This window comes from Mobula hypostoma, chromosome 6, assembly GCF_963921235.1.
Source record: "Mobula hypostoma chromosome 6, sMobHyp1.1, whole genome shotgun sequence".
Classification (NCBI taxonomy): domain Eukaryota; kingdom Metazoa; phylum Chordata; class Chondrichthyes; order Myliobatiformes; family Myliobatidae; genus Mobula; species Mobula hypostoma.
In genome coordinates, this window is record NC_086102.1 from 32,720,061 (window position 1) to 32,743,164 (window position 23,104).

General features: G+C 39.4%; 1 protein-coding gene across 3 annotated transcripts in view; it reads right to left on the minus strand.

Moving 5' to 3' along the window:
* tbc1d23 (TBC1 domain family, member 23) overlaps positions 1-23,104 on the minus strand; it is a 107,009-nt gene that overhangs the window by 13,715 nt on the left and 70,190 nt on the right. For 2 of the 3 annotated variants that reach the window (XM_063050510.1, XM_063050512.1), the window contains 6 exons: positions 18,718-18,810; positions 17,442-17,612; positions 16,719-16,761; positions 4,473-4,582; positions 1,635-1,777; positions 1,217-1,261 (listed from right to left, as the gene is read on the minus strand). In XM_063050510.1, the coding sequence (XP_062906580.1) occupies positions 1,217-1,261; positions 1,635-1,777; positions 4,473-4,582; positions 16,719-16,761; positions 17,442-17,612; positions 18,718-18,810 (605 nt within the window). The remainder of the gene's footprint in view (positions 1-1,216; positions 1,262-1,634; positions 1,778-4,472; positions 4,583-16,718; positions 16,762-17,441; positions 17,613-18,717; positions 18,811-23,104) is intronic. The other variant, XM_063050511.1, reaches the window with a different exon arrangement.

Consider the following 23,104-nt stretch of genomic DNA (forward strand, 5'->3'; position numbering starts at 1 on the left):
TGAAATGGGACGCCATTTTTTTCCTTATTAGGGAGGGAGAGAGCCTGTGGTATGTCGAATTACTAGATGAATGAGTAGTCTTTGGGATATTGTAATTGTGTCTTTACTGGTGCATTGCCACATGTTTGAGTACTGGAGGGGGAGAGGGGATCGTTGCTTTGCTGCTGCTTGTGCATGGGTGGGGGGGAGCTGGGGGGTTTGGGTTTTAACATTTAATTGTCATTCATTCTTTGGGGCACTCTGTTTTCGTGGATGTTTGCGAAAGAAAAAAACTTCAGGATGTATACATTTATCTAACATTGAATGTACCTACTGAATATAACCTGTTGATGTCTTCTACGTAATTTACCTTGTGACTTTCTATCATCAGAAAATTTAGCCTCCATTTATGCCACTAATACCGATTTCTGTGAAATAGTACTCATTATATCTTGCTACCAGAAAAGAAACTTATTTATATCTACCATTTCCTGTAAGGCACTCTTCCATTCACACTAATGTGCTATCTCATATACCTTGAGTCTGAAGATGGACAATCTAAAGTTTTGTGGAAACAATGAGCTTTCTGTATCTGTTCCTCAACTACGTGTATCACTAGCCAGGCCAGAATTTACACCTACAGCCTATTCATAATGTCCCTGAACTGGGTGGTTTGATTGCTCAGTTCAGAGGATGGCCAAAAGACAACCAAATCCTATTGGTTTAGTGTCATATTGAGGCTACATCTTATTAGGGTGTCAATTAGCATGTATAATCAATTATCTGGCATTACTTATATCCATACAGTAGTGTAAACTGCAGAAACTGAAAGAAATAACTCAGCATACATTTATTGTTAAACATTAATAATTTGAGTTGTGGTTACACAATTGGCAATTATATTAAAAACAAACACACAAAGCACAGAATTGGCAAAACAAATAGCGGAACTTAATAATGGAAGAATGAACACTGCAGTAGAGACCCCCAGGATGCCAGACAAGGTGAAACATAACTTAAAATGTTATTTGTACATTTTAATTTATTAGCATGGTTACCTTGAGGAAAAGCAACAGCAGCTCTGTCTTTTGACAAGTAGAAATTCAAACAGATATTTGTTGCTTGAGACGCAGGAAAATGCAGTAAAGCAACAGCGAAGGTGAAATACAAAGAGCTTGCGCAACATGCTGAAGTACACAGATCAGAAGTTGGCAAGCTATTCTGAACACCATCTTACCAAGCTAGGTTCACCTTTTCTGGCCAAGGAAGTTGAAAAGTCTTTCTATTTCAATTCATCATAGAAAGAAAAACAATACATTTCAAAAGCTCAAAATAATTAAAAATGAAAGCCAACAATGACAAAAAATTATTAAAATGATATAATTCTCATTCAAAAGATGAAATAATTCTCAGTTTACACCATTTAGATCTATATGTACAGAATATATGCATGAATAATACAGATTGCACAAGCAAACAGGTTCCTAGATTGGAAATAGAAGCTCTGTTAAATTGAAAATTTATCTAAATGGAAATTTCATGTAAAATGGAAGATTTCTCCAAACAGTGGGAAGAACTATTTAAATTAGCACACAAGCTACCTCTCAGTCCATACAGTAATATTTTACATGAAAACCCAAATTGTCCTCCATTACCTTTCAACTGGTACAGATGTATTCTCAATAAAACTGATCACTTTCTCCTTTACATTTACTGATTTAGACTTCAGGGCAAAGGTCATTTTGTTGACTAATGACTTCACTCCCCTTCCATCGCCTGAACCATTCGGGGAGTCACCCTGCAAAAGTATTCAGTGAAATACAATTAAAACACAGCACTTTATGTTTTGCTTGCATTACAAGTTGTTAGCAAGTTCAGGCAGTATGAGACATCTGGATTGAGGTTTTATGTAGAAATAAGAATTTTTTTGAAAAAATACATGTGGCTACTGATCATTCACTTGATGATTTAGCATTGAACTAGATGATTAGCAAGTTACTCAGACAATGCCACACTGATGTTCAAAAACAAAGTGCTCAATTACTGCTGTATTTATTTTGGAAAACTGTAATTTACAGTAAGGTGACATTCTGTAACTGAAATTAAGCCTCAGTATTCAATCCGAACTACACTTGAGCATTTGAATATGCATAGTTGAAAATAAAATTAAGTTGAGAAAAAGAGCTTAAGGATAGATACAAGTTTAACAGACTATTTTCAGTAGGACATTGCCACACAGCATCATTTTATTTGCCCAATAATATCAGCAATTCAATTCAAATAAAATCTCAGTCAAACAACAGGAATTCTGCAGATGCTGGAAATTCAAGCAACACACATCAAAGTTGCTGGTGAACGCAGCAGGCCAAGCAGCATCTGTAGGAAGAGGTGCAGTCGACGTTTCAGGCCGAGACCCTTCGTCAAGACTAACTGAAGGAAGAGTGAGTAAGGGATTTGAAAGTTGGAGGGGGAGGGGGAGATCCAAAATGATAGGAGAAGACAGGAGGGGGAGGGATGGAGCCAAGAGCTGGACAGGTGATAGGCAAAAGGGGATACGAGAGGATCATGGGACAGGAGGTCCGGGAAGAAAGACAAGGGGGGGGGATGACCCAGAGGATGGGCAAGAGGTATATTCAGAGGGACAGAGGGAGAAAAAGGAGAGTGAGAGAAAGAATGTGTGCATAAAAATGAGTAACAGATGGGGTATGAGGGGGAGGTGGGGCCTTAGCGGAAGTTAGAGAAGTCGATGTTCATGCCATCAGATTGGAGGCTACCCAGACGGAATATAAGGTGGTGTTCCTCCAACCTGAGTGTGGCTTCATCTTTACAGCAGAGGAGGCCATGGATAGACATATCAGAATGGGACATGGAATTAAAATGTGTGGCCACTGGGAGATCCTGCTTTCTCTGGCGGACAGAGCGTAGGTGTTCAGCAAAACGGTCTCCCAGTCTGCGTCGGGTCTCGCCAATATATAAAAGGCCACATCGGGAGCACCGGACGCAGTATATCACCCCAGTCGACTCACAGGTGAAGTGTTGCCTCACCTGGAAGGACTGTTTGGGGCCCTGAATGGTGGTAAGGGAGGAAGTGTAAGGGCATGTGTAGCACTTGTTCCGCTTACACAGATAAGTGCCAGGAGGGAGATCAGTGGGGAGGGATGGGGGGGACGAATGGACAAGGGAGTTGTGTAGGGAGCGATCCCTGCGGAATGCAGAGAGAGGCGGGGAGGGAAAGATGTGCTTAGTGGTGGGATCCCGTTGGAGGTGGCAGAAGTTACGGAGAATAATATGTTGAACCCGGAGGCTGGTGGGGTGGTAGGTGAGGACCAGGGGAACCCTATTCCTAGTGGGGTGGCGGGAGGATGGAGTGAGAGCAGATGTACGTGAAATGGGGGAGATGCGTTTAAGAGCAGAGTTGATAGTGGAGGAAGGGAAGCCCCTTTCTTTAAAAAAGGAAGACATCTCCCTCGATTTTAATTCCACATCCCATTCCCATTCTGACATGTCTATCCACGGCCTCCTCTACTGTAAAGATGAAGCCACACTCAGGTTGGAGGAACAACACCTTATATTCCGTCTGGGTAGCCTCCAACCTGATGGCATGAACATCGACTTCTCTAACTTCCGCTAAGGCCCCACCTCCCCCTCGTACCCCATCTGTTACTCATTTTTATGCACACATTCCTTCTCTCACTCTCCTTTTTCTCCTTCTGTCCCTCTGAATACACCTCTTGCCCATCCTCTGGGTCCCCCCCCTTGTCTTTCTTCCCGGACCTCCTGTCCCATGATCCTCTCGTATCCCTTTTGCCTATCACCTGTCCAGCTCTTGGCTCTATCCCTCCCCCTCCAACTTTCAAATCCCTTACTCACTCTTCCTTCAGTTAGTCCTGACGAAGGGTCTCGGCCTGAAACGTCGACTGCACCTCTTCCTACAGATGCTGCTTGGCCTGCTGCGTTCACCAGCAACTTTTGATGTGTGTTGCTTAAAATCTCAGTCATTTTGTTTCCAGGCACCAATTAAAGCTCCTCCAAGTTCATCACAAGATGTGAAGGTGCAGACCTCTTACATTTATTTATTTTGGACCTGAAAAATGTGTTGCAAGTTCAGGAAATTAGCAGAGGTTGTTTCGAATATGTATCCTAGTTTTAGAGGAAGTGCATGTGACTTTTACCCCTGTTTTATTAGGGTCATTAATGAAAAATATCAGTCCCCTTTTTTAAGCAAGTGAAGAAATCAGAAAATTTTGGTGTGGATGAACTGGATAGGTACATGTTGCACACTGGTCTCACACCAATCCAGATCGAATAGAGACGCTGTACAGAAAAAGAGTTAAGACTGAAAGATGCAGTATATGCAATTGTAAACCAAGAGGTAGTTTCTAGTTTTAAATCAACGCTGTATTTACAATATTCATGCTTGACTTCAACTGAAATATTGAGATGCTGCAACCTTAACCAATAATTTAAATAAATGTGAAGGACAATGTACTTACATCAGCAGAGGAAGAGATACTTCCACGTGATCCAGAAGTACTAACAATCCAGTGACCGTAGCCATTTTCTGTTCCATCTACATTTATGTCTACAAGGTGCTGCTGCAATGCTGCAAGACAGTGCATCTTATAGACACTGACAATACTCAAACAAACCACCTATTATATGAAAATAATCTTCAGATATCCTGATAAAAGAGTGCTGTTGACTAGAACAACCTTTCAATTTAATCAGATCAAATACAGACTACTCAATCATGGTTAGTTCCTTAATTGATTGTGATGGGGTGTTAAAGTTTCTTCATCACAAGTAGTGAAATAATGTAGTATTACAACTGACAATTTTATTGCAGTTAATTATGAATGTATTATGAACATAAGAAACACTGCGCTTCAGTGAATCTAATTTATGCCATAGGTGATGATTATTGAAATAATTTTTTTTGAAGTGAATCATAATCTAGTACAGTGAAATTTTATCAAAGTGTATTGTGAGCTGTGCAGGAATGTCTCATTTACTACTTTAGCCATCATTACAGATCTTGCAAAGTTCATAGAAACTTTAAAATGTTATGAATTAGAAATATTAAAATTTGAGAATTGCATCACATCCTTTAATATAGAAAACCTACAGCACAATACAGGCCCTTCAGCCCACAATGCTATGCCAAACATGTACTTACGTTAGAAATTACCTAGGGTTACCCATAGCCCTCTATTTTTCTAAGCACCACGTACCTATCTAGGAGACTCTTAAAAGACCCCATTGTATCTGCCTCCACCACCATCACCAGCAGCCTGTTCCATGCACTTGCCACTCTCTGCGTTGAAAACTTACCCCTGACATCTCCTCTGTACTTACTTATAAGTACCTTAAAACTGTGCCGTCTCAGCCCTGGGAAAATGCCTCTGACCATCCACACGATCAATGCCTCTCATTATCTTATACACCTCTATCAGGTCACCTCTCATCTTCTGTCGTTCCAAGGAGAAAAGGCTGAGTTCACTCAACCTATTCTCATAAGTCATGTTCCCCAATCCAGGCAACATCCTTGTAAATCTCCTCTGCATCCTTTCTATAGTTTCCACATCCTCCCTGTAGTGAGGTAACCAAAGCTGAGCACAGTACTCCAAGTGGGGTCTGACCAGGGTCCTGTATAGCTGTAATATTAGCTCTCGGCTCTTAAACTCAATCCCACAGTTTATGAAGGCCAATACACCGTATGCCTTCTTAACCACACAGTCATCCTGCACAGCAGCTTTGAGTGTCCTATGGACTCGGACCCCAAGATCACTCTGAACCTCCAAACTGCCAAGAGTCTTACCATTAATATTATATTCTGCCATCATATTCGACCTACCAAAATGAACCACCTCACACTTAACTGGGTTGTACTCCATCTGCTACTTCCCAGCCCAGTTTTGAATCCTATGTCCCACTGTAACCTCTGACAGCCCTCCACACTATCCACAACGCCCCCAACTTTTGAGTCATCAGCAAATCTACTAACCCATCCCTCCATTTCCTCATCAGATCATTTATAAAAATCATGAAGAGAAGGGGGTCCCAGAACAGATCCCTGAGGCACACCACTGGTCACCAACCTCCATGCAGAATATGACTCGTCTACAACCACTCTTTGCTTTCTGTGGGCAAACCAATTCTGGATCCACAAAGCAAGATGCCATGCCTTGGATCCCATGCCTCCTTACTTTCTTAATAAGCCTTGCCTGGGGTACCTTATCACTTTAAAGGGTGTATTAAATGCTAACAAAATAAATGAAATCCAATCACTGAAGATTCCACCATTTTCCCTTTGTAACAAATTAAACTATTTCAACTAAAAGAACTAAGCTTTTTACTGTTATAAAAAGGAGGTATTCTATTTAACTAAATAATCAGATCTGGTGTGCTGAGTACAAGATAAGAGATAACAAAAGGCCCATGAGGAATGTAGTAATTGAAGCTGGCTGGCCTGATGCTAGTACCACCACCATGGTAACCAAGCCTGCAAATGAGCAAAGGGATACATTAGGCCTGAGATCACAAATCCAGGGATTTCTGTGCACCAGGTGATTATGCAAGAACAATGATGTTAGGAGCAATTGATCACAGGTTTCCTCTTCTTGGACTGGTCAAGAGTGATAACTGTGGATATATTGGTGGAGATGTTTTGCCCCATTTCCAAATGTATATCAAGATTCCACGCTTTGTAACTGGACTGCGTGCGAGGACCAATCAGTGAAATAAATTTCTCTCTCTCTCTCCCCCCATGGCAAAAGATCAGTCAAAGCATTTTTTCAATTGAATAAGTCTATGCCTCGATGAAGTGCATCAAGATCATTTCTGTACACAAAGATGGCCAGTTGAAAACCCTAATGTCAATTATGATTAGTAATTACTGACCTTAGGGATCAATATTTTAATATTCGAAGTAAAATAATGATCAACTGCTGAGTAACTGGCCTCGGTGGATTACTGTAAAATATTGGCTAAACCATTTAAAATCGAAGTTTTTCCAAAAAAAGCTTCTCCAAAAAAAAACACTAATTAAAATGTAGTGTTATGTTCCATCATTAAATTATTTAACTTTTGTGGGAAAAGTACATTGTAGATTGATAGTCAGTTGATTAGGTTGATCTAGTCAATTCCCAAACCTGGAAAAAGATAGAAGGCAAGTTCTTGGTTTCCTTTGCAGTGAGCAAAAGCAAAGCTTGAAGGTAGTTGATACATGCAAAGTTTAGAAATATACTCATGGCAAAATTATCTGTAGCTGTTGGGAGAAATAAATCCTGAAATACAGGAGAAGGGGAAGACAAATTTCTCTGAAGCTTCTGATACATTTTCAAGTTTTCTTGCATTTCATGTGTTACAAAACAGATGAATGTTAAACATTTCCATTAATACCAAAACGATTGAAAATATTTTTTTTAAAAATAAAGGGAAATATACTGAGCATAAAATGTAATAGATGGGATTAAATTTCAGCACTAACCAATCATTACGGCTGTCAGACTTGTGTCCTGACATGGGGTGCCTGAGTGCAATTTATATGTTTCTCCCTATGTGCACTGGTTTCTCCCACATCCTGAAGGAGTTTGTTCTGGTTGATGGGCTCACTGGTCAATTTTAAATTGGCCCTGGTGCACACAGATGATGGAAGATTTCAGCGATTTGATGGGAATGAGAAAAGAAAAATGTGTACTTGCACTTGATTTTTGGCATGGACACAGTCGGGTGAAAGGCTTGTTTCCATTCTATAGGGCTCTATAGTGAGTTGGATGTCTGGTTTATGATGATAATTACCAGTCCAAATTGTATCCTATCACTAACAGACTATAATACTCTTACGAAGCTGAATCCAAGAAGAAACTAGGTTCAATTCAAACATAACTGAATTACACACACAAGACATTAGGGGAACTCAGCCGGTCAGGCAACTGTTATGCAGAAGCATAAGTAGTGAACACTTCAGGTTAAGATCCTTCATCAGCACAGGAAGGAAGGGAGTAGAAGCCATACAGTAAATAAGGTGGGGTGGGAAGAGGGGAAGAGAAGAGAAAGGAATACAAGCTGGCAGGTGACAGATCCTGGCGGGAAAGTTTAATAGAGCTGTTAGGGAGGGTTTAAACTAATTTGGCAGGGGGATGGGAACCGGAATGATAGAGCGGAGGAAGGGGAAAACAGAAATAAATCTGAGATAGTGAGCAGTAAAGATGTCAGGAAAGACAGGCAGGTGATAGGACAAATTTGTAGCCATTGGGATGAGTTGCAGTGCAATAAAGTTGCAGTGAAATCAAAGGGAAAAGTACCAAATACTGGTCTTAAGGTGTTATACTTAAATGCACGCAGCATAAGGAATAAGGTGGATGATCTTGTCGTACAGCTACAGATTGGCAGGTATGATATTGTGGCCATCACCGAGACATGGCTAAAGGATGCATGTCTCTGGGAGCTGAACATCCAAGGATACACGGTGTATCGGAAGGATAGGAAGGTAGGCAGAGGGGGAGGCGTAGCTTTATTGGTATGAAATGATATTAAATCATTAGAAAGAGGTGACATAGGATCAAAAGGTGCAGAATCTTTATGGGTTGAGATAAGAAATTGGAGGGGTAAAAGGACCCTGATGGCAGTTATTTATAGGCCTCCAAACAGCTGCAGTGATGTGGACTACAAGTTACAACAGGAAATAGAAAAGGCTTGTCAGAAGGGCAGTGTTATGATAATTGTGGGAGATTTTAACATGCAAGTGGATTGGGAAAATCAGGTCGGCACTGGATCTCAAGAGAGAGAATTTGTAGAATGTCTGCAAGATGGCTTTTTAGAACAGCTTGTTGTTGAGCCCACTAGGTGATCGGCTGTACTGGATTGGGTATTGTGTAATGAGCCAGAAGTGATTAGAGAGATTGAGGTGAAGGAACCCTTAGGAGGCAGTGATCATAACATGATTGAGTTCACTGTAAAATTTGAAAAGGAGAAGCCGAAATCTGATGTGTTGGTATTTCAGTGGAGTTATGGAAATTACAGTGGCATGAGAGGGGAACTGGCCAAAGTTGGCTGGAGAGGGACACTGGCTGGAAAGACGGAGGAGCAGCAGTGGCTGGAGTTTATGTGAGAAGTGAGGAAGGTGCAAGACAGGTATATTCCAAAAAAAAACGAAGAAATTTTTAAATGGAAAAATGAAGCAACCGTGGTTGACGAGAAGTCAAAGCCAAAGTTAAAGCAAAGGAGAGGGCATACAAGGCAGCAAAAATTAGTGGGAAGACAGAGGATTGGGAAGTTTCTAAAAGCTTACAAAAGGAAATTAAGAAGGTCATTAAGAGGGAAAAGATTAACTATGAAAGGAAGCTAGCAAATAATATCAAAGAGGATACTAAAAGCTTTTTCAAATATATAAAGAGTAAAAGAGAGGTGAGAGTAGATATAGGACCGATAGAAAATGATGCTGGAGAAATTGTAATGGGAGATAAGGAGATGGCGGAGGAACTGAATGAGTATTTTGCATCAGTCTTCACTGAGGAAGACATCAGCAGTACTAAGGAAGCTGAATAGTCTGAAGGTAAATAAATCTCCCGACCAGATGGAATGCACCCTCGTGTTCTGAAGGAAGTAGCTGTGGAGATTGTGGAGGTATTAGCGATGATCTTTCAAAAGTCGATATATTCTGGTGTGGTTCCGAAGGACTGGAAGATTGCAAATGTCACTCTGCTATTTAAGAAGGGGGCAAGGAAGCAAAACGGAAATTATAGACCTGTTAGCTTGACTTTGGTGGTTGGGAAGTTGTTGGAGTCGATTGTCAAGGATGAGGTTACGGAGTTCCTGGAGGCATATGACAAGATAGGCAGAACTTAGCATGGATTCCTTCAAGGAAAATCCTGCCTGATAAACCTATTACAATTTTTTGAGGAAATTACCAGTAGGTTAGACAAGGGAGATGCAGTGGATGTTGTATATTTGGATTTTCAGAAGGTCTTTGACAAGGTGCCACAGATGAGGCTACTTAGCAAGGTAAGAGCCCATGGAATTACGGGAAAGTTACATACGTGGATAAAGCGTTGGCTGATTGGCAGGAAACAGAGAGTGGGAATAAAGGGATCCTATTCTGGTTGGCTGCCGGTTACCAGTGGTGTTCCACAGGGCTCCGTGTTGGGGCCGCTTCTTTTTACATTGTACATCAACGATTTGGATTATGGAATAGATGGCTTTGTGGCTAAGTTTGCTGATGATACGAAGATAGGTGGAGGGGCTGGTAGTGCTGAGGAAACTGAGAGTCTGCAGAGAGATTTGGATAGATTGGAAGAATGGGCAAAGAAGTGGCAAATGAAATACAATGTTGGAAAGTGTATGGTTATGCACTTTGGCAGAAGAAATAAACGGGCAGACTATTATTTAAATGGGGAAAGAATTCAAAGTTCTGAGATGCAATGGGACTTGGGAGTCCTCGTACAGGATACCCTTAAGGTTAACCTCCAGGTTGAGTCGCTGGTGAAGGCGGCGAATGCAATGTTGGCATTCATTTCTAGAGAAATAGAGTATAGGAGCAGGGATGTGATGTTGAGGCGATGGTGAGACCTCACTTGGAGTACTGTGGGCAGTTTTGGTCTCCTTATTTAAGAAAGGATGTGCTGACGTTGAAGAGGGGGCAGAGAAGATTTACGAGAATGATTCCGGGAATGAGAGGGTTAACATATGAGGAACAATTGACCGCTCTTGGACTGTATTCCTTGGAGTTTAGAAGAATGAGGGGCAACCTCATAGAAACATTTTGAATGTTGAAAGGCATGGACACAGTGGATGTGGCAAAGTTGTTTCCCATGATGGGGGAGTCTAGTACGAGAGGGCATGACTTAAGGATTGAAGGGCGCCCATACAGAACAGAAATGCAAAGAAATTTTTTTAGTCAGAGGGTGGTGAATCTATGGAATTTGTTGCCACGGGCAGCAGTGGAGGCCAAGTCATTGGGTGTATTTAAGGCAGAGATTGATAGGTATCTCAGTAGCCAGGGCATCAAAGGTTATGGTGAGAAGGCGGGGGAGTGGGACTAAATGGGAAAATGGATCAGCTCATGATAAAATGGCGGAGCAGACACGATGGGCCGAATGGCCGACTTCTGCTCCTTTGTCTTATGGTCTTAAGGTCTTATGAAACCAGGTGAGGGGGAAGTTGGGTGAGTGAGGTGAGGATGAAGGAGGCTGGGGTTGGTGGGGGGGGATGTGATAGGTGGAAAAAGTAAAGGGCTGAAGTAGAATGAATCAGACAGGAGACGATAGTGGACAATAGAAAAAAGGGAAAGAGGAGCACCAGAGGGATGTGATAGGCAGGTGAGGAGAAGAGAAGAAGTGAAAGTGGAACCCCATATCAAATCATCTTAATCAGGGCAATGACACAATAATACAAATAGGCTTTGTTATGAGAGGAAAGAACCGTTGGTGTTTCTATTCTTGACTTGTATGCAGCAACTGAAGATTGCAGATAGACATCTCTTACACATACCCTCTGGAGTCAATATAACCATCTGTGTCAGGCAAAACTAGTCCTTGCTCACAGAGCAGCTCACCAAAGAGCTCTTCTAAATATTTAAGATTGAATACAAGCACTACAATAATGTTACAAAATGAATATATGAAATTAATTACATGTGAAACAAAACTTTTGTATGTTAATAGTTCATACAGTTATATTAATAGCGAAAGGATAGTGAGGGATAAAATTGGTCCCTTAGAGAATCAGAGTAGACAGCTATGTGTGGAGCCAAAAGAGATGGGGGAGATTCTGAACAATTTCTTTTCTTCGGTATCCACTAAGGAGAAGGATATTGAATTGTGTAAGATAAAGGGAACAGGTAGGGAAGTTATAGAAACTATGATGATTAAAGAAGAGGAAGTACTGGCGCTTTTAAGGAATATAAAAGTGGATAAGTCTCCAGGTCCTGACAGGATATTCCCTAGGACCTTGAGGGAAGTTATTGTAGAAATAGCAGGGACTCTGACAGAAATAGATCAAATGTCATTAGAAACGGGGATGGTGCCCGAGGATTGGCATATTGCTCATGTTGTTCCATTGTTTAAAAAGGGTTCTAAGAGTAAACCTCGCAATTATCGGCCTGTGAGTTTGATGTCAGTGGTGGGTAAGTTGATGGAAAGTATTCTTAGAGATGGTATATACAATTATCTGGACAGACAGGGTCTGATTAGGAACAGTCAACCTGGATTTGTGCGTGGAAAGTCATGTTTGACAAATCTTATTGAATTCTTTGGAAGAGGTTACTAGGAAAGTTGACGAGGGTAAAGCGGTGGATGTTATCTATATGGACTTCAGTAAGGCCTTTGACAAGGTTCCACACGGAAGGTTAGTTAGGAAGGTTCAATCATTAGGTATTAATATTGAAGTAATAAAATGGATTCAGCAGTGGCTGGATGGGAGACACCAGAGAGTAGTGGTGCATAACTGTTTGTCAGATTGGAGGCTGGTGACTAGTGGTGTGCCTCAGTGATCTGTACTGGGTCCAATGTTGTTTGTCATTAACATTAATGATCTGGATGATGGGGTGGTAAATTGGATGAGTAAGTATGCAGATGATACTAAGATAGGTGGAGTTGTGGATAATGAAGTAGGTTTTCAAAGCTTGCAAAGAGATTTAGACCAGTTAGAAGAGTGGGCTGAAAGATGGCAGATGGAGTTTAATGCCGATAAATGTGAGGTGCTACATTTTGGTAGGACTAATCAAAATAGGACATGCATGGTAAATGGTAGGGCATTTAAGAATGCAGTAGAACAGAGGGATCTAGGAATAATGGTGCATAGTTCCCTGAAGGTGGAATCTCATGTGGATAGGGTGGTGAAGAAAGCTTTTGGTATGCTGGCATTTATAAATCAGAGCATTGAGTATAGGAGTTGGGATGTAATGTTAAAATTGTACAAGGCATTGGTAAGGCCAAATTTGGAGTATTGTGTACAGTTCTGGTCACTGAATTATAGGAAAGATGTCAATAAAATTGAGAGAGTACAGAGGAGATTTACTAAAATGTTGCCTGGGTTTCATCTCCTAAGTTAAAGAGAAAAGTTGTGCAAGTTAGGTCTTTATTCTTTGGAGCATAGAAGGTTGAGGGGGGACTTGATAGAGGTGTTTAAAATTATAAGGGGGATTGATAGAGTTGACGTGGATAGGCTTTTTCCATTGAGAATGGGGGATATTCAAAACAAGAGGACACGAGTTGAGAGTTAAAGGGCAAAAGTTTAGGGGTAACATGAGGGGGAACTTCTTTACTCAGAGAGTGGTAGCTGTGTGGAACGAGCTTCCAGCAGAAGTGGTTGAGGCAGGTTTGATGTTGTTGTTTAAAGTTAAATTGGACAGCTATATGGACAGGAAAGGAATGGAGAGTTATGGGCTGAGTGTAGGTCGGTAGGACTAGGTGAGAGTAAGAGTCCGGCACGGACTAGAAGGGCCGAGATGGCCCGTTTCCGTGCTGTTATTGTTATATGGTTATATAATACAAATCTGATATCTTATACAGCTTTAACTCGCAACTGTGACTCAACCCTTTCCATTTCAGAAAATATTGTATAATTTGTTAATGTCTTCTCTAGTGTGTACACCAATTAATAAAACAGCATACATCACTCCAAATGCAGCATATTTGTTCCATTATACCATTGTCTGTACTTCACCACTACATTATATCTGACAATAAAAAGGTTGTTCTAGGACAGTCTTGAACCATAAGGTAGAAATGACTTTCAGAAAATGGGCTTTTAAAAAAAGGAACGCAGCTTCCAACAGCAACCAAGGACACCAAATGTATCAGAGCCTTCCCACAATGCTTTGCATAATTCTTAAATTCTAAAGTAAAGGAAAATTACAGCTCTTGAAAAGAGGGCTACTTATTTGTTATATAACACCATAATTTCAAGTCCAGGATGGCAGGACAGAAAACCTCACAGTGAGTACTATAATATGTTAAAATTAAAAAGGTAGCATCATCAGTAAATATTGACATCTGTGTAAATCAGTTAAAATTTTTAAGTTTAAGGATTTCTGTGTATGCAACTTAGTACATTGCCTCAAGAAGCAAAAATGCATTGTAACTTTTGGCAAGAATGAAACTTTTTTTTTATTAAGTGCAATCGTGAACAATAGCCAGATCAGAAATGCTGATCAAGTCAACTGGTTCCCAAAGAGAACTCTGATAGGCCAATCAGATGGTTCACCGCTGCTCAGCGATACAACACAAAAAAATATGTATAATTAAGATAACTCGTAGCAAGTACATAGAACAGGCACAAGGGTCGCTAGCCCTTGTACCCCAGAAACACACCCGAGCAGTGCGGCAGAGGTATGTGCTATGCATGACCTGATCTGAAAGCATCATGTTGACTCATAACAGATCGTGTTCACGGTGTAACAGCTTAGTCAAGGATGGGGTGATCAGTACAGATCAACAAAATTATACCCCCACTAACCCTTGTAACTTATACAAGTTGTTAATTCAATATATATTTTGGGATTATACAAAATAAATTTTCCCTTCGATTTGAGGACAGGTCCATTTAACAGAATTATTACATCATTCCACATTAAAGATTTCCTCACTCAACAATTGTAACAATTCAAAATGGCTATTAGATGCATCATAGAGCACAATTTTTATTGAATTATCCAGTTGACTCTAGTTGAACATTATACTCGTTTATGGGTTGCCCCAAGGCAACAGCTTTAAAACATAATGCTACCATTATGAAATAAATCTTGATTAGAAACTCTCTAGTTATCTTCCATTTATAGCATGTTATTTACTTAATTAACCAAAGTACACTTCTCAGATAAAGAGTTATAATTAGAATTAAGCCCTAGCAACCAGTTACTAGACTTTACTAATGCAGTTGGTCTTCTATGGAATGTTTGTGATATAAATGCAATGAATCAGAATATGTCAGGAAAGTGACTGTTGGAATTGTTAATATCTATGTTGACTTTGAGTATGTCATAATGCAACACATTGCAAATAATGCTAGGTAACTACAAAAATATGAACTAAAAATCCCTTCTGCCATCATAACAACAAATCAGAATTTGATATTTAATATTGTTTGCCTTTATGTTTAGCTGGGTGAAAATTCAAATTCTTAGAAAAAAATGTCAATAATATGGGTGAAAGCAAATACTGACAATTTCAGGCCTCTTAGGAAGACCATACAGTTTAACATGGCTAAGATGGTGAGGGAGGGAGGGCTTTAGATTTTTGGATCATTGGGGTTTCTTCCAAGGAAGGGGGACCTGAACAAAAGAGACAGTTTGCACCTGAACTGGAGGGGCTAATATGTTAGCAGTAAGGTTTGCTAGTGCTTCATGGGAGTGGGGGGGGGGTTAAACTAGAGTTGTGGGGATGGGAACCATTATGCCAGAAGAGGGTAGTGGAGTGCTTGTGGAGAAATATGTTAAGCTTACATACAAAGTCAGGGATCGTAAGGTGGGGCTAATGTTCTGAGTTGCATATATTTTAAATGCAAGGAGTATTATAGGAAAGGCAGACCAGCTTAGCACATGGAACAGCAAGTGAATTCCCTACAAAGTAGAAGATTGAGTGAAGATTTAATGGAGGTATACCAAATTATGAGGGGTATAGACAGAATAAATGCAAGCAGGCTTTTTCCACTGAGGTTGGGTGAGACTATAACTGGAGGTTATGGGTTAAGGGTGAAAGATGAAATGTTTAAGGGGAATATGAAGGGGAACCTTTTTACTCAGAGGGTAGCAAGAATGTGGAACAAGCTGACAGTGCAAGCAGTGGGTGTGGGCTCGATTTCAACAGTTAAGAGAAATTTGGATAGGTATATGAATGGGAGGGTTATGGTCCGGTGCAGGTTGAAGGGACTAGACAGATTAATTGCTTGGCATGGATCAGATGATCTGAAGAGCCTGTTTCTGTGCTGTAGTGTTCTATCACTATGATAAGATTCAGCAGATATGGTCACCAATTCCTAAGCATAGTCAACAATAGGACTACTTTCACCTGTTTATAAGCAATTGTTCAATATAATATTGCTCATTCAAAATCAGATTTTTAGGGAAAGAATGGGAGAATTCCCAACTAATTACATTTCTGAATAGACAGCTGAAATTGTTGAATGTGCCCCCTCTTACTCATGTTGCAAAATCCTTTACAAAAAACAGTGAAGGAAGGCTCTGTTATCAGAAAACAGCATGCAAACTGACAAGAAATGGAGTGTTAGACGCCATGCCAATCGACTAAACCTGCAAAATAGCATCAACGTGGTGACAAAAGTTGAAAGCAGGTTATAACTGAACAAATGTAAAATATTTAACGAAATGGCTACTGAGTAGCAATGGCATACAAATGAGAATATACGAAGATACAGTGACTACTATAATTATAGATGAACAAACTAACAATGAAGTCTTAATTAATCACTCCAACTTTTCCATTAGCTAATCACTTGCGTATTTTGCACAAATATTTGCTTTAACAGCAGTATTTGACCTCGTAAGTTGATTACAAAGAATAAAGCGTACATGATACCAGAATGAATAATTGCTTGCAACCAATCTAAAATGGAAATGTTTGCACAAAGCAATAGGTAGGAATGTCACATAGTAAACTTATTTCAGCCAAATCAAATTATGGAAGTGGGTTGGGACATGCTCATCAATAAATTGGAAATTTAAGATCAATGCCTTCAATATCAGGATCAAATAAACCAATAATCAAATATTGAGAACTTACCCATAAAGCCTCCTCTTGCAATACTAACATATTCTTTGTTTTTCTAGAGTATAAAAATATTAAATAATATTTTACTATGGAGACAAAAATCACACATTTTCATGGGCTAAATGGGATTAAAACTTAATGGTCAAGTCGAACAAATTGAAAATATAACAACTTCATCAGATTGAGCAACAGCTGTACAAGTTCTGATTGTTAAAGAATAAAAATAATAGCAAGTCAAAGTTATAGCTACAAGGAGCTCAAACATAACATCTTGTTTTCTTTAAAACAGGATAAAACAAACAGTAATATTCAGCATTTAGTGAAAATTGTTAAACTCATTTTTCATAGAATATTCTCACAATTGAAAAGTAAACTTAATTTTCCTTCAGTTATACTTCTTTAAAGTTTATCAGTAATCCTAAAACACAAAACAAGATCCCTCATTTAACTTTGGAATATCACCATCTGCTAGGTGAAGCAAGAGTTACTTGCACGAATTTTACTATATTCAACATTTGTAAATAGAACAGTGGGATATGGACAAATGCAAATAGAAGCATCTGATCTTGAAATCATTTTCAGCTGAACATTTATTTGCAAAGTTTCCTAAAATATCAGCGTTACTTGTGCATTTAATATATAGAGAATACATAATAATCAATTTTTAAGATCTTTATTCTACAATGGCTTTTTCTTTAAGAACAGGAGCTAAGTTATGACTGAGTTATATTGCACCTGAAGGAAGTGAGCCAGCACCATGTTCATGTACATATCTTCCTCCTCTCTGCCACTTCCCATAAAGCAGAGATGTTCACCACTCGCTACTGATCCTGACTCAATGGACTGCTTCTGTGCTTCCAAAAGTGATTTAACAGAAAGTGCAAATTCTGCAGGGTTTTGCAGCATCTGCGGAAAATATAGAGCATTTTATATAAAAATTAAAGTTAGTCAGTAACACTTATCCAAAAGACATTCCAAGCGTGGCTGTTTTAAATTCACATTTTCTTGATGAAGCTTAAGAAAATTACTGATTTTTATAAAGGGCTTAGGAAAAACAACTGCCTATTGATAATACTACTGTGGTTTCAAGTCACCCTGATATTTGTACAATTCTTTTTATAACATAGACAACATTAGCTGTTTCCATATACTTATTATTCATAAGGAAAATCAAAATCCTGTCTAGGATTATTATTCATAATGTAGGGACTCCCAAACTTTATCAGGCAGAATTCATTCAGACAAAGGTTCCCTTTGGATGTTATGTGTTATATTGTACATTATTACTTTTTGTGGGGGGTGGGGTGTGTGTGTGTGTGTGTGTGTGTGTGTGTGTGTGTGTGTGTGTCTGTGTGTGTGTGTCTGTATATTATATATATATATATATATATATAACACACACATATATACATACATACGCGCGCACACACACACAAAATCGGTATATGTTTACGGTTGGAATAAAGTGTATGTAGAAGTCATTACACTTGCGTCGATTTTTGTCGACACTCTTACAATATACTTACTGTTTCTGTGTTCGACTTATATTTATATTATCCCTTCTTCTCAGCATTCTAAAAATTGCAACTGGTATTTTGCCTGACATAAAATTAACCTTATACACAAAGCCTGCTTACTCAGTCAACAAAACCAGCTGATCATGTTCTCTTAAAGCTGTCTGTCCAAAAAAGTATCCCAACACAACCTCGCCAATGATATGAGGTTTTAATTAACAATCTGGAATGATCCTAGTTCCGATGTCTCAGTGCCAATTGATGTAATTTCTCAAGGTTCCATTGAAGGCACTTTCCAAAACTTTCAGTATATGGGCTCAGTGTGAAATCTAATGAAATTTGAACCTGCAAAACAGATATGGCATCTCACATTGTCTAGAAAGTCCCTGCAAAGAGCCAAGAATAAAGCGCAATAATTTTACCCAATATTAAACAACTTTAGTACACTTATGCTGAATATATGCTTATCCAGAACTTTACATTTAGCTCTCACTTACCAGGTCTGAATCCAAGTGAAATGCTGTAGAGAGGTGTCCAGCATTATATTGCTCTGCAGGTCGACAATCCACGACAAAGAATCGAACGCCATCCTTCGAAGGGGAAATTAAAGATTTATAAGATACTTAAAAATTCCAGCACTAAATCATTGCATTTTTCTACCGAATCTTTCCTATTCTGAGAAAAACGATCATTGTTTCTCTCTCCAGTGATGCTGCTGAACCAGAATAGTACTGGTAGTTACTGTTGTTTTATAGTTTCATTAAATTTTACAACAGTTATACATCAAAATCTATCAAACTATAACACCATTCTGCACTGCAATGGAAATGTCCAATTCGGTTTAATAATGCATTTTAAATTTCTTTTCAAAAAAACTGTATAAAATTAGATTATTAGATTAAATTAGATTCAACTTTATTGTCATTGTGCCGAGTACAGATACAAAGCCAATGAAATGCAGTTGGCATCTGACCAGAATTGCAAAGAATAGTGTTATTTACAAAATAACTGCGAATAAGAAGTGCCACAGCACACAAATATAAAAGTACTGAGACAGTACAATATGGGTGCAATACTGCTTAGCGCTGTGATGTGAGGTTCCACAGGGTCACAGCCTCAGGGAAGAAGCTCTTCCTGTGCCTGCTGGAGCGGGAGTGGAGGCTCCTGTAGTGCATACCAGATTGGAAGGAGAGTAAAAAGTCCATGGTTAGGGTGAGGTGTATCCTTGATAATGCTTTTCGCCCTACCCAGGCAGCATTTATGATAGGTGTTCTCTTTTTTTTTAAATTTTATTTTTATTTGGTTAAGGTACTCACAGGTAATACACAAACTTTTTTTTTTACATATATATGCTTTTCCATTTTTTATGTGAGTAAATCTATATTAACTTGTACATTCACAAGAGCACATTGATAATATAGAAAATAATTAAGCACTGAAATAGATGTTTATGTGCAATTGTAATTCCACTATATTAAACTAAATAATGATAATAGTTGTTATAAAAATATTAATAATAGTGGTTGAATACTAATTTCCATGTACCTCTTCTGGTCCATTTCTTTTTGGTCCAAAATTTCCCCAGATCTTTACTTGTGTTAATCCCACATTTTCCAAAAAAAAACAGTAAACACTCGAGCCAAGGGTGCTTACATTAACACTATTACTATGTTGGTGAAACAAACAGTATAAACCATTAGGAGAGTCATCTAAAGTCTGCTCGCCCTGGGGTTATAAATTCAATCCATTTATTCCAAATTTGATAAAATTTTTCCTTTTGAATTCTCAGAGAATGGGTCATCTTTTCCATTTAAAATATTTCCAAAATGATTTCATGCCAATCTTCTAATGTAGGTGATGTTGGATTTAACCACTTTCTGGCAATTGATTCCTTACTTGCCGCTAAAAGGGCCTGCAGCAGCTTTATATCTTTCTTCTGTTCCAAAAACAATACATGCCCCAAGTAGAGAGTCTCAAAGTTCAGAGGTATCTGAGTCTTAAATACCTTCCCAATATAAACTTAATTTAGGGCAATTTCAAAAAAATATGGAAATGATTTGCTTCCTTGGAGCCACACCACCTCCAACACGCTACGTTTGTGTCTTTATATTTTTTCCTGGCATGGGGTCTTGAAGTATCTTATAATATTTTTCCAACAATGTTCTCTCCAACTCAAAGAGTTAGTTGAAGACCACTGGAAGCTGCATATTTTCCTCCAAGCCTCCTCTGAAAGTATCAACCCCGCTTCTTTCTCCCACTTCTCTTTAATATACAATGTGTTTTCATTTTTGGCATGAGAGAGGGCATTATGTAATCGAGAAATTGATTTACTTGGTATTGAACTGTAAGCCGAATTCAGAATCTTGAAAAATTCTAATTCTACTGTTGATAAGTCTGTATATCTACAACTCTGGTTAACATGACGTCGTACTTGAAGGTACCTAAAAAAGTCATTGTGTTCTCGGCCATGTTTGTCCTGCAGGGATTGAAAACTTTATAATACACTTCTATGTGTGAATGAGAGGCAGGTTGTAAGACATTCCTTTATCCACAGTTCAAATCTTCTATCTCCTCTGCTGGGAAGAAATTCGGGATCATAAGTACACCATCTGAAAAGTTTTAACATATTATTAATTCCACATGAATTAGCCACCTTCTGCCATACTTTTAATGTGAGATTTATCCAGCTGTTTTTAATCTTTTCCAATCGGGCCATCAATCCTTTGTCCGCTATTTGAGGCCTGTAGAGGAAAACTGTCAATCAATCCAAATTCTATTTCCTTCCATCTAGCCTTATATTCACTATTGCACCAATATAACAGAGGAGTTATCTGTGAAGCAAAAATAATTTCTCAAACAAGGAAGTGCCATACCTCCTCCTTCCTTTCCTAACTGTAAGGTGTTAAATCGGATTCTAGGTTTCTTTCCTTGCCAGATAAAGTGGGAAATCCATTTGTCCCATTACCTGAATTGATTATCGTCCACCTCCACAGGTAAAGTCTGGAAAAGGTAAAGTAACCCAGGGAAAATATTCATTTTATGGTATTTATCCTTGAATTTAGACTTAAAAAGGGGATAAGATTCCACCTATGTATATCTGCTTTTATCTCTGAAATTAATGGCCCATATTTTACCTGTGACCATGTTGAAAGATCTTTTGGCAGGGTTATTCCTAAATATTTTAATAACTTAGCTTCCCACTTGAGATCACATGTATTCTGCAGTTTTTTGGATGCTGTATAATTTAAGGACAAAACCTGCGCTTTCTTTACAAACCTGATATTTTAAAACCTGATACTTTCCCGAACTCATCCAACAGTGTAAACAATCCTATAAACGATTTTTCTGGTTCACTCAAATAGACTAAAACGTCATCCGCGAATAGCGCCACCTTCTGTTCAATCCCTGCCTCTCTCTAAAATAAAAGAGCCAGAGAGGTCCCCATTTACAGGTGTCCCCCCGCTTTTCGAACTTTCGCTTTACGAAACCTCACTGTTACATAAGACCTGCATTAGTTACTTGTTTTCGCTAACAGAAGGTGTCTTCACTGTTACGAAAAAAGGCAGCGCACTAAAAAAAGTAGTGCGCGATAAAAGGCAGCACATGAAAAAAAAAACAGCGCACGCCCTGAGCAGCCGCTCTCCCCCGGGTTCGGAACGGCATTCTCGCCGGCATTGCTTAAACACGTGCCTGTGAGCATCTGTGCTTTCTGTCGATTTATTTTGAGCATCCGTTTGCAAGATGAGTTCTAAGGTTTCGGAAAAGCCTGAAAGAGCTCGTAAGGATGTTACACTTAGCGCAAAACTAGACATAATTAAGCGATTCGATCGTGGTGAACAAAGTAAGGACAAAGTGAGTTTGAATTGTGGAAGTTGACGAAGATGATGTTGAAGAGGTTCTGGCATCCCATGACTAAGAACTGATAGATGAAGAGCTGATGCAATTGGAAAAGGAAAGGATAACAATCAAAACCGAATGCAGCAGCGATCGGACCGAAAGTGAAGTTGTCCAGGAACTGAACATGAGATTTTCGCTGCAATAATAAAGTACAACTTTAATTTTGAAAGGGTACGTCGGTTTAGGGCATATTTGCAGGATGGTTTGCGTGATTACAAAGAACTGTATGATCTAAAAATGCGCAAGGCTACTCAGTCAAGCAAGCCTTCCACATCAGCCACAGCAGACGATGAACCTCGATCTTCGACATCGAGGCAGGCAGACATAGAAGAAGATGACCTGCCTGCCCTGATGGACGATGAGATGACACCCCAGTGTCCCACCACCCCAAACCCCAGGCCGCGGACAGATACCGATCCGCGGAGAATGCGGTGGTAGCCGGGAGGCACACAGCGCATCTTTAAGAAAAAAGCTGAAATAAACAAGCTAATTAATTAGGTGCTGCCCGATTGCGTCGCCTCTGATCTGGGCCGACATTTACGTGGTGGGCAGCACCTAATTAATTAGCTTGTTTGTTCCGGCTTTTTTCTTAAAGATATGCTGGGTGTGTCCCGGTTACCGCTGTACCCCTGCATGCTTCGCAGATCGGTATCGGTTCGCTGCCCAGAGGGTGGGGGCCATTGCACCATCCCAACCTCCGACGACTCAGCCTAACACACCATCATCAGTGTGCTCGATGCTGTCCCAATTCCGGTAAGTGAAACTACACTGTACATACATTATTTCTACTTCATATAGGCTATGTATTTTTACGTGTATTTGGTATGATTTGGCAGCTTCGTAGCTTAAAGGTTACTGGACAGCGCTTGTGCTGTGTTTCTGCCAATAGATCTTGCATGAGATTTTCGCTACCGAGAACAGTGCAGCAACGATTGAGGAAAAGTATTTCTACTTTACATAGGCTGTGTATTTATATCATTCCTATGT